The sequence below is a fragment of the Haplochromis burtoni genome, unplaced genomic scaffold (assembly GCF_018398535.1).
Source record: "Haplochromis burtoni strain Fernald_Lab_line unplaced genomic scaffold, NCSU_Asbu1 Contig_183, whole genome shotgun sequence".
NCBI classification, from domain to species: Eukaryota; Metazoa; Chordata; class Actinopteri; order Cichliformes; family Cichlidae; genus Haplochromis; species Haplochromis burtoni.
This window is the reverse complement of record NW_024582544.1, coordinates 628,928-640,900: the sequence shown is the minus strand read 5'-3', so window position 1 is coordinate 640,900 and position 11,973 is coordinate 628,928. Positions and strand designations below refer to the sequence as shown.

At 39.7% G+C, this 11,973-nt stretch overlaps 2 protein-coding genes across 2 annotated transcripts; both read left to right on the top strand.

Annotated features, from left to right (window-relative positions):
• Nucleotides 1-135: 135 nt before the first annotated feature.
• Nucleotides 136-2,848, top strand: LOC102298794 (nuclear factor 7, ovary). The gene has a single exon (XM_005938854.3). It carries the CDS (start codon nt 370-372, stop codon nt 1,774-1,776), a length of 1,407 nt encoding a protein of 468 aa, XP_005938916.1. The 5' UTR covers nt 136-369; the 3' UTR covers nt 1,777-2,848.
• Nucleotides 2,849-5,969: 3,121 nt separating this feature from the next.
• LOC102298157 (zinc-binding protein A33-like) lies at nt 5,970-11,300 on the top strand. Its single transcript, XM_005938852.3, has one exon. It carries the CDS (start codon nt 6,394-6,396, stop codon nt 7,795-7,797), a length of 1,404 nt encoding a protein of 467 aa, XP_005938914.1. The 5' UTR covers nt 5,970-6,393; the 3' UTR covers nt 7,798-11,300.
• The last annotated feature ends 673 nt before the right edge of the window (nt 11,301-11,973 follow it).

The window sequence follows — 11,973 nt, the reverse complement described above, 5'->3', positions numbered from 1 at the left end:
AATTCGCAAGACAGAGCTCATCCTATTACTCTACCATGACATATTTGCTTACATTATGTGGCAGTGCAGTGTGACAGGCTCCTTTAAGTGAAACACACTGATGGGTGGGCGAAGCTCCACCTCTAACCCTAGGGCAAAAAAAACACAGGAAATGTATTTCTCTCAGCTATTGTTCACTGGAAGAGAGGCTCCAACTGAGAGGAAAGGGGAAATAATTCTTCACAGCAGAAGTAAACGTAACACAGCATCGTAATCCTGCATTTCAACCTGCCTTTGACTGAAGAAAAACAAGCAAAGAGAAAGTGAAGTTGAACTTCCTTCTTTCATGCTCTGCGCTGTAGCTTTTTACTTTCACCTGAGAACGAGAGAATGGCTTATAATCCAGAAAAGGACCTGTCCTGTCCTATCTGCCACGACATCTTTGATATTCCTGTCGTCCTGGCATGCAGCCACAGCTTCTGTAAAACCTGTGTGGAGACCTGGTGGAGAGACAAACCCATAAAAGAGTGTCCGGTTTGTAAGGAAAGACCTTTGCTGGGTGAGCCACCGGTTAGTTCAGCCTTAAAGAACCTGTGTGAGGCCTTCTTACAAAAGAAAGATCAAAATGCTTCTGCATTCTCTGAAACTGTTTGCAGTTTGCACCATGAGAAACTGAGAGTCTTCTGTTTGAATCATCAGCAGCCAGCGTGCCTCGTCTGTCGAGATTCAAAAATACATCTCGGCCACAGCTTCAGACCCGTTAATGAAGCTGCAGAAGATCACAGAAAGGATCTCAAGGAATCCTTGAAATCTTTACAGGAGAAACTGAAAGTGTTTGAAGAAGTTAAAGAAAAGTTTGATGAAACAGCAGAATACATTAGGGTCCAGGCCCAGCAGGCAGAGAAACAAATTAAGGAGGAGTTTAAGAGGTTGCATCAGTTTATACAAGATGAAGAGGAGGCCAGAATCACTGCTTTAAAAGAGGAAGAAGAGCAGAAGAGTCAAATGATGAAGGGAAAGATTGAAGGTCTGAGCAGAGAGATAGCAGCTCTTTCAGAAATAATCAGAGCCACGGAAGAGGAGCTGAGAGCTGAAGATGTCTCGTTCCTGCAGAACTACAACGATGCAGTGGAATTAATCCAGCAGTGCCCTCTGTTGGATGATCCAGAGCTGGCCACAGGAGCTCTGATAGATATGGCCAAACACCTGGGCAACCTATCCTACAACATCTGGAATGAGATGAAAGCGATAGTCTCCTACTTTCCTGTGATTCTGGATCCAAACACAGCTCATCCAGAGCTCATCCTATCAGAAGATCTGACTGGCGTAAGAGCTGTAGATGGGCATCAGCTTCCTGACAATCCGGAGAGGTTTGGCTGCTATTGCATTGTCCTGGGCTCTGAGGGCTTTGACTCAGGCACCCACAGCTGGGATGTTGAGGTTAGAGACTCTACAGGCTGGGTCTTGGGTGTAGCAGCAGAGTCTGTACAAAGAAAGAGTGAAATAAAATCTGGACTTTGGCGGATAATTGGGCTAACTGAAGATAAATATGGAGCATGCTCCCCATCACAACACACCTTTATTCACCCACTGAAGGAGTTCCAGCGGATCAGAGTTCATCTGAACTGGGACGAAGGAAAGCTGTCATTCTCTGATCTCGATACTGACACACACATACACACCTTCATACACACTTTCACGGAGAAGCTGTTTCCATACTTCATCAATAAGAAAGAACACCAGCTAAAAATACTTCCGCTGAAGGTTTCTGCAACAGTAAAACTGCTTAATCAATGAAAATGATGGGATTATCAAATACTATAGGTCATTTTATTTATTCAAAGATCTTTTCTTTGTTCTTGACTTCTGATGAAGCTAATATTGAAAGCATGCTAATGTTACTTAAATGACACATGCTTAAGATTTTGTACTGAGTTTGAATAGGTCAGATCATTTTGTATGGTATGTTAGGCTGGGAAAGAAAAAAACGTCTGAGTTGAATATGATGTCAATTACTTTAATGGACATTTCACAATAAAATTCACATCATGTAAATATATTTCTTTCAGTAATATTGTATCCAATGTAGGCTAATGTAAGCGACTAGCTTATTTGGATTTTGGTATGTATGCCTTCTGGTCCACTGGCATTTTAGATAGCAGCTAAATTGCGACGTGCATGTCTGGATGCATTGGCAATTCTTAAAACAAAAAGTTGTGTTATAGCTTTTGTTTTGTTTTTGTTGTAAAAATCAAGGGATTTTTTCATTATAACGTTTTTTTCAATATTTGTTTGTGTTAGTTTTACAGTGGCTCAATATTCATTTGATACAATAAAGGGATGGCATCTCATTTCACCACAAAAATCAGTGTTGGCTAATACTGAATATACTGATCATGTATTAGTCTGCTGATGTTTTAAACACTTTGTGGTTCAAGTAGCTTTACAATTGTCCATCCATCCGTTCCACTTATCCAGGTCAGAGTGGTGTTGTGGTGGGGTGTATGTCAGGCTCCACCACAACACCACTCAGCCAATGCTATACACTAAGTATGTAGCATTAGCTTATGAGTTTGCACCTCCTACGGTTCTCTGTTCTGTAATTTCCATTTATGTATTTATTCTATGGTGTGTGTTTCTTATAATCTCTCATGCATACTGTATGTCTTGACAAGTGTGTGTATGTGGTGGGGCTGATGTTACATACTTACATAAATATTGTCATGAATAGCAATCTGAAGACAAACCAGACTTGTGGTTGTGGCAGGAACATTTCTTATATCTCATGTTATATCATTATAAGCAACAAAAGCTTCTTTGCTAAAGCAATGGTAGCAAGTTTAACTGTAAATAAATATCTGTAGCTTCATTGTGTTTTATTTTTTTTTATTATTTTTTTTATCAACCAATAGTTTTCCATTCATTGGCTTATCTTTTATTCAACTTTTGAAGAATCTGTGCATTCCAGTGATAAAATATCCAAACAGAAAATCCAAGAAGGTGAAGTAAAATTCGGGCAGAAGAGATTACTTCTTCTTCTTTGGACTGCTCTTTTTAGGGATCCTCACAGCAGATCATCTAATCCTGTCTCTAGCACCCTCTTCTGTCACACCACTGCTGCTGACAGTTTCAATTTCTAGTTTTTCCAATTCAATTTTTATTGACAGACTTTATGTCCATAGTCCAAATAAAAAAAAGAAAAGAAAAAAAGAAACAAGACAAAACACAACATATAAACCTTAATAACAAAATATTAAATATCTGTAAAAATATAAAACCATAATATACATAAAATACACAATTACTTAGAAGAAATCAATAAATACACAAACACTTCAGCCAGTGCTTCCTCAGACTAGATGAGTAACTGGGACCACTCACCGTCGGATCTGTGAGTGCTAAAATGATACTGTTACTAGAGCCATCCAGTTGTTCCCTAAAAGTGAACATCAGATTTCTTAAACGTGCTTTAAAAATCCAAACACCCACAGCTACAAACATCTGACTGGCACTACCGCCTCTAGGTATCCTACGAAGGATTCTCATTGCATCATTATATGCAACATGCAGGTTCTGCGTGTCTGTGAAGGTTCTCAGTCATCCAGGTCATCGTAGTCTAAGGAGCTTGGAAAGAAAAGCGTCTGGACTTCTTTAAGTTGCTTGAAGACGTTTCACCTCTCATCCGAGAAGCTTCTTCCGTTCTAAGGTCAAATGGCGGAGAGTCCCAGATTTAAACCCAGTGGGAGTTTACCAAAGAGGGACAAAAGGACCCCCTGATGATCCTCTACCTAATCACATGAGCAAAGGTGTGAAAACGGGTGTGGGTCACAATTTCGGGTGAGCTCATTGTGAAACCTGGCCCCACCCTATCATGTGATTTCCTGAGGTCAGATGGCCCAGGATGTGAGTGGGTGTTAAGGCGTTTGGGAAGGGATCCCAAAACTGGATTATAGATGGCAGACAGTTGGCGTCGTAAATCCCCGCCTCTGTTCAAAGATGGTCGCTCACAATGGACATAAATGGCTTCTTTCACTCCTCTTTCAAACCATCGGTCTTTTCTGTCCAAAATGTGAACATTAGCATCCTCAAAAGAGTGACCTTTGTCGTTAAGATGCAGATGGACAGCCAAGTCTTGTCCTGTGGAGGTGGCTCTTCTATGTTGTGCCATGCGCTTGTGAAGTAGGTGTTTGGTCACTCCAAGGCAAACAGTTGTCCTTTGTGTCTTCCCTGGTGAACTTGATGTTTTTATCCACGGCGTTAATGTGCGCAGTGAAGGATTCCACTTCTTGTGTTTTGATTTTGACCCAGGTGTTGTCTACATATCTGTACCAGTGGCTGGTGGGTGCTCTCCCTTTAAAAGAGCCAAGAGCCTTTCTTTCCACTTCCTCCATGTAAAAGTTGGCTTCAACAGGTGACACAGGGGAGCCCATGGCACAGCCATGTTTTTGTCTGTGGTGGTAAAGCAGAGGTCTAACAGTGTGCAAATCTGATCGGGTGTGAAGTTGCAGCATGCGGGTTCTGCATGCTACATTGTTTGTAGGATGGCCACAAGGGGGCAGTATATAGCAGTGTGCAATATGCTTTAAACAAAGCCACTTTAACTGGAAGTGAACAAAAGCTGAATTTGCGTGCAATAATATTTGCCTGCACATAGAGCTTACAACATTGTCTGTATATGTCATCATCATCATTCATCATTCTCAGCTGTATGGACAAATCATCAACATATAAATTAAATAAAATTGGAGATAAAATCCCACCCTGTCTGACACCATTGCTAACAACAAAGGGGGCAGAAATACTGCTTTCCCATTTAACCTGCATCTTCTAACGAGTGTACCAGCAAGACAGAATCCTCACAATGTATCGAGGAACTCCCCGTTGCTTCAATTTATCAAGAAGTTTTCTGTGGTTCGCTCGATCAAAAGCTTTAGAGGCATCAATGAAACACATGAGGACAGATTAATTTTTGGCCCTATTCTTTGAGTGCATATATGCACATCCCAGTGCCGTGCTTTTGGAGCCAAACTGATTTTCCAGGGAAGAGATGAACACACTATCTCTGTCAAACAAGATTCTTTCTAGCACATTAGATAAAATACTGGCTAGTGCAATCGGCCTATAATTATCCAGACAGCTCACTTTTGCAGCTTTATCCTTCATAACTGGTACAAGTAAAATACACAGCATGGAGTCTGGTAGTACTCCACGAATCATAAACCCAGTGAAGCAGAGTGCTAGAAGAGGAGCTAGTCTTACACTATCATGTTTTATTCTTTCAGCTGCAGACTCATTGCAGTTTAAGGTTTGACAGTAAATATGTAACTGAATTCAAACATAGGCTTAATCTGGGTGCAAATTTGATATGAGGCCAGGAAATACAGCATGTGTGTCCTGTTTTAGGATCATATAGCCTATTAGACTATGTTTACAGAAAAATAAAACTGTTGTAAAATTGTTTGCTGCCAACAAAAAAAATAGATGCAAATTTATTCCTTGATTTAAGAATCTATCTTCATTACTGATGCCTATCAGGGAAATGCAAAAACTTTAAACCCTCTTACCCTCCCCACAAAAGTCTGAAGGAACTTCAGGAAGCGTGACACTATTTTCTGGAGAATTGATTGGTAAATACGCAGTGATTTCATATCTGCTGACCTCTAATGTGAAACCTAATCTGGTCCAGAGCAACAGCACAAGTTACAGTGGTGTTCTACAATGGTAAGAAGTGAACCACCATCATAGTACAGAAAAGACAGGGTTAAGACTAACAAGGAATCCTGCTTCAAAGCACAGGCCTCAGCTCATTTTCTCTTCTTTTTTTGGCAGTTATACTTCTACAGCATGTTTGCAGAATTCTCCTATTATCATTTAAAAATACTGTGTCTTTCTCTTCAAATGTCCCTGGAATTGCATAAAACTATAAGTTGGTGCTACATTTCATACCTTACCTGAATGCAGCAGAAATAAGTGCCTAACCTATTTCTATTTTAGTTGTTACCAAAAAGGGGAGGAGCTTTTTTTGTTGGTCTTGTCTAATACAGAAACTATATTTAAGGTGCTGTGCCCTGACATAGTGGCTTAATGTCTGACACACATTACCTGGAAAAACGTCACCTAAGAAATACCTGGAAACGGTTGTTGCTCATCCAGTAGGGAGAAAGAGACACGCCCTGAGAGGGAGAGAACGATTATCTCATTCAGATCAGACACACGACTTCCTGAGGGGGGAAAGCAACAGCAGCAAATACTGTGAGTACTGCAACTTTAAATTGCTATCCCATCTGTGATTCTAAGAAGGAAAAACAAGAGACTGGGATCTTCCGGGAACTTTCTGGAGGAGTGAGATTAGCCACGAATGACTGCTGTCGCATTGTGCTTTCTGCCTGGCGTGTTTTCAGCTTCAGTGAGATAATGGCTTTCCAGTCTGAGGAGGACCTCTCCTGTACTGTCTGCTTGGATATTTTTAAAGATCCTGTTGTCCTCTCCTGTAGCCACAGCTTCTGTAAAAGCTGTCTGCAGACATGGTGGGGTGATAAAACAGTACATGAGTGCCCTCTTTGTAAAAGGAAATCATCGAGGAGTGACCCACCTCGAAACCTGGCATTAGCAAAGGCGTGTAAGGCATTTCAAATGGAGAGAGATCAGAGGGTTTCTGTGGAGTCAGAGGCTCTCTGTTGCCTGCACTCAGAAAAATTCAAACTCTTTTGTCTGGACCATCAGCTGCTGGTGTGTCTTATCTGCAGAGACTCAAAAATGCATATCAACCACAGGTTTAGACCCATCCAAGAATTTGCACAGGAGCAAAAAAGGGGGCTCCAGAAATCCTTGAAGCCTTTACATGAGAAACTGAAAGTATTTGAACAAATTAAAGAAAAGTGTGATAAAACAGCAGAACACATTAAGGTCCAGGCTCGCCACACAGAGAGACAGATTAAAGAGCATTTTAAGAGGATGCACCAGTTTCTACAAGAGGAAGAGGAGGCCAGGATCACTGCACTGAGGGAGGAAGAGGAGCAGAAGTTTAAGACAATACAGGAGAAGATTGAAAGTCTGATCAGAGAGATAGCAGCTCTTTCAGAAACGATTAGAGCCACGGAGGAAGAGCTGAAAGCCGAAGACGTCTCATTCCTGCAGAACTACAACGATGCAGTGAAGTTAGTCCAACAGCAGCCCCTACTGGATGATCCAGAGCTGGCCACAGGAGCTCTGATAGATGTGGCTAAACACCTGGGCAACCTGACCTTCAACATCTGGAACAAAATGAAGAAAATGGTCTCCTACTTTCCTGTGATTCTGGATCCAAACACTGCCAACCCAGAATTTATCCTCTCTGAAGATTTGACAAGTGTAAGTCACGGAGAGCGACAGAAGCTTCCCGAAAACCCAGAGAGGACTGACTATCATCGTTCTGTCCACGGCTGGGAGGGCTTTAACTCAGGGACCCACAGCTGGGATGTTGAAGTGGGAGACAACACAGCCTGGTTTGTTGGAGTGGCAGCCGAATCCATTCAGAAAAGGGAGCGGGTAAAATCAGGATTCTGGCAAATCGAGTTCTACAATGGTAAATACAGCACACGCATACTGGGAGCCCCACCGTCTGCTCTCCGAGTAAAAAAGAAGCTGCAGAGGATCAGAGTTCATCTGGACTGGAACAGAGGAAAGCTGTCATTCTTTGATCCTGATACTGGCTCACACTTACAGAGTTTCACACACTCTTGCACTGACAAGCTGTTTCCATGCATAGGTACTTTAAACGACATGCCACTGAAGATATTACCAGACAAAATTTCTGTAACAAGAGATTATCTCAGTTAAAGTTTGTTGTGTTTGATAAGCAGATGCATTGTCCTTCTGTGCATGGACAGACACCAAGGTAATGTGTCAAAGTATCACACACATGACCCAGAACCTAAGGTTTCTCAGCAGAAAACTGCAACGAAATGAGAAGATTAATGGTTTTCTCACCACCCGTAAGTGGTTTTAATGTTACTAATGTTTGCATGCTGTAAAATCTGTAGACTTGACCCCCCAGAAATCAAGAAGTGGGAAATTCTGCCTGAGTTTCAATCATGTTCAAAGTACTTATTTACCTACTTAAGAAGGATAATAGCTGATTTATCCTACAGCAATAAATGAATGGGGTGTATTGCCATCAACAATTATGTCAGGTTTGTTTTGAATTAATGAGGTGTAAACCATGGTATATTGGAAAACTAGTACATCCAATAACAGTATTGAAAAGAAGAAAAACTCTGTGAAGCAAGATATGCTGGAATTCAAATGCAAGGCTAACATTATGCTAATGTAGACATATGCACTTTTCCTTCTTTTTATAACTCGGTTCTGATCATCTCTCTACAACCCACATTTCAGAAAAAGTAACGGTTGCTTAAGGTTTGTCATTTTCAAGTTAACATTATCAGCTCAGTTTCTCTTGTGATGTCGGGTGGCTGTAGCTCAGGAGGTAGCGCCGGTTAACGACTAGTTTCAAGGTTAGTGGTTCAATCCCTGGTTCTTCTAAACTGTATGGATGCTACCCAAGAATGGGTAAATGGGGCAAGTTGTATACGGTACTTTGGGTGCTTAGCTAGAATATAAAAGTTCTATATAAGGTCCATGTTAGGGTGATAGAGACACATAGATATAAAGACATCATTTACTACAGCACGGTTTCAACAACAGTGTTAACAATTAAGCTGAAAAGAGGCAATAATGTAGCATACTGAAGTAAAACTACTCTACTTAAAGTTAAATGCACTTTTTATTACTTTAGTTCAGATAATTAGAATACACTTTTTAATGATGTGCACCATACACAAGTTGTTTGTACTTGTAGAAACTATACAACATGTTAAAACACCCAGAACTCACTGTTGTCTCATCTGTGTGCCCCATACACAGCACAAATGTGTGTATCAATTATGTGACAGACCTCCTCTGTTTCTATCCTATGCCTAATTTGCTGTATTTACAGTAACACTGGTTTCATTAACATTTGAATGATAAAATGTAACATGAACTTTGACTGGTAGTCATTGATCGCTGCAGAAGTCTTGGAGTCTTTTAGTTTGTTTTAATCTGATCCAAATCAGCGTATGAGTTTGCAAAACTTGGAACATTTTCCTGGTGTTTGGTTTTGCAGAAAAGTCCAGGTGGACAAACAACTGAACTGAAAAGTGTCTGTAGGCTATAAATTTTGTGGCACGTTCAGTCCGCTTATTGGCTGTGTCTGATGTGTCTGGGACAGAAGCAACGAACACAGGATTATGTGGTGTTCTGGGCCCTATTGCAGGAAACATGTTGAACAGTCTTTGAGCTGCTTCCTGGAAAAAGAGCCCATGCCTGGTGGATTACATGTGATGCCTTTGTTTATTTTATTGCTAGTTGGTACAGTCTATGCATTCTGCACATCCGAAAGAATAACATTTTAACATAACTGGCTTCTTTTTACATACATGTTCTGAAAAATAGCTCAATATAACCAATTCAGCTTGAAAAACTAGCATGGGTTTGGTAAATACACTTATAGAGTAAGTGCATTGTTTCCTGCTTGTCTGGTGCCATTTCATAAAATGACCACATGGGGAGGCTGTAGACTTTTTCATTTTCATTTAAAGCCTTGGTTGTCACTGAGACTTTATTGCAGTCAACAGACACTTATATAGGTACATCTTACTGATACTTTGTTTTGTCCATATTAATGTGACAGCATCATGCAAATTGCTCTCGATTCTCCTTTGACCTCTGACATCGACGAGGCAGTTTTACTCCTGCTCACTGGACATTTTCTCTTTTTTTGGACCATTCTCTGTAAATATCAGGGATGTTTGTGTGGGAAATTCCCAGCATATATGCAGTTTCTGAAATTAGCCTGCCTTAAATCACCTTTGTTTCCTATTTTGATGCTTTTTTTTTCAGTTCTCACAGATGGGACAAACATGGCTGGGGGATAGGAAAGGGAGAAAGAAGAATGAAGGAAAAGAAAACCAGAGGGGAAGAGGGACAGTGAGAAAGGACACTTAAAAATATATAAATCTCCTCAATTAACCGTTGAGAGAAAAAAAAGGAAAAAAGAGAAAACAAGCAAAAAAGAAGAGAGCGGCATAATAAACACAACACCATCGCATTAATAGCTAACAGCAAATAACAGTAAATACTAAATATTGAACGATGTTGTGCTGCACTGTGAACAGTGAACACCAGTGTGGATCAGCACACTTGTTTCTCCACGTAACGATCTGCTAGAGGGTATTCTGACGCTTGATTTGAACTTCAGAAGGTAGTCTTGACCTGTGTCTACATGATAAAACGCTTACATGTTTTGACTTGCTGTCATGTGATTGGCTAATTTTAACTTTAACAAGAAATGGGAAAATGTACAGAAAAGTGAGTTTACATGTGCGGCGTTTGATTTGCACTTTTTGAATGTTATACAATTGGTGGGTGTGTGTGAAAAAAAGTTTTTTTTTCAAAATGCTTAAGAATAAACATTAAACGTGTCTTTGTTGTTTTCTGTAGTTATTTTTGCACCACATATCTGTTTTTTAAATACTTTTTTTTATACATCCGATCAGCATTTATCGGGTTTGTGAATTTTTGTGTTTTGTTCTTCATATTTTCCTTCTTTACTTTTCAAACATTTCCCTTTTTCCTTTCAAAATATAAGAAATACTTTAAATGCTAATCGCTCCTTTCATTCAACTGCATATCGTTAACTCTTACTGATGCAGTCAGTCTCAAAACTACACTTTATAAGAGAGCCAGTGTCATCCATACCATCGTGAATAGGACTCATCTGGAAATTAATTCTTGTTGAATCTATTTATCTACCTGTCTATTTTTTTTAAGAAAACAAAGGTCATTTAAAAAGTATCAAGCGCGTTGGCAAAATTTGCTTTTACATATCATCTTTTTCATAATGTCTAATAAGCTTCATACAGTTAAACACAATTATTATGACTGAAACACACGCTTATTCTCGCTATTAATAAAAGTAGTATACATGTATGCCTGAATAAAAACAAACAGATGAGATGTTAGAACTCTTTTATTTTTGGAGCAGGCTTCAGGATCTTTATTACCTCCTGAATTTCCTCCTGAATTTAAATATTTTTAATGTTAGATTTAATTCAAAGTCAGCTGTTTAAATAAGAACAGCACATATTGCATCAGGGGATATGACAGGTGAAATATTTGGTTTAAAATATAGTGACAGCTCTCCAAGTAAGACTCTAAACTGAAATAAAACGGTTCAGTTATGAAGAGCTTAACTTTAATCTCAGCCAAACACTAAGATAAACCAAACATGAACATTTCTAAGTTATCTAAGTGACATTTATGTCATGTTCAACCTGAGTTGAACATGACATGATGGTTTCTGCAGTAAAAAGAGTGGCATTGATCATCATGATCGCACCGGCAATGCACCTAGAATGAACAAAGTGCATGGGCAAGAACAACAAATGTAGGAATCACATTGCTCAAAAGATTCAGAAAGAATTTTGTATTAGTTCATTAGCCAATATGATTGGACTACCTTTCTCTATAGTTAAAAATAAGATCCAAGTCTTAATACTTCCAAATGAGCAGGATTTCTAGTATTGTTTAGACTTTAACTGAGCCATATACTTTTGGGTTTTAATGCAATAGTTGCTTTTCTATCAGTTTGACCTACTGACTGCCAGCAACCACTCGCCAGCTAGTTTTTAGCTGGGATAACAAAGAGATGTTTTTTTAGGTACCTTACCTGAACCCCCAACCAGGGATGCCGATGGTCATGATGACAAAGACAACCACTTGGGCAAAGAAAATGAAGAAGAAGGCAAAGAAGTTGAAGGAGCTGTCATTCCTAGAAGAGGGAACAATATAATTACTGAGCTGTCTGCACAGTAACTAACAACTCAGACAATTTTTTGTGAGTGTACTGAGCAAAAACCAAAAAGGAAAACAACTGACAACACACCTGAAGGTTTTGTACACAGGTCGATACCA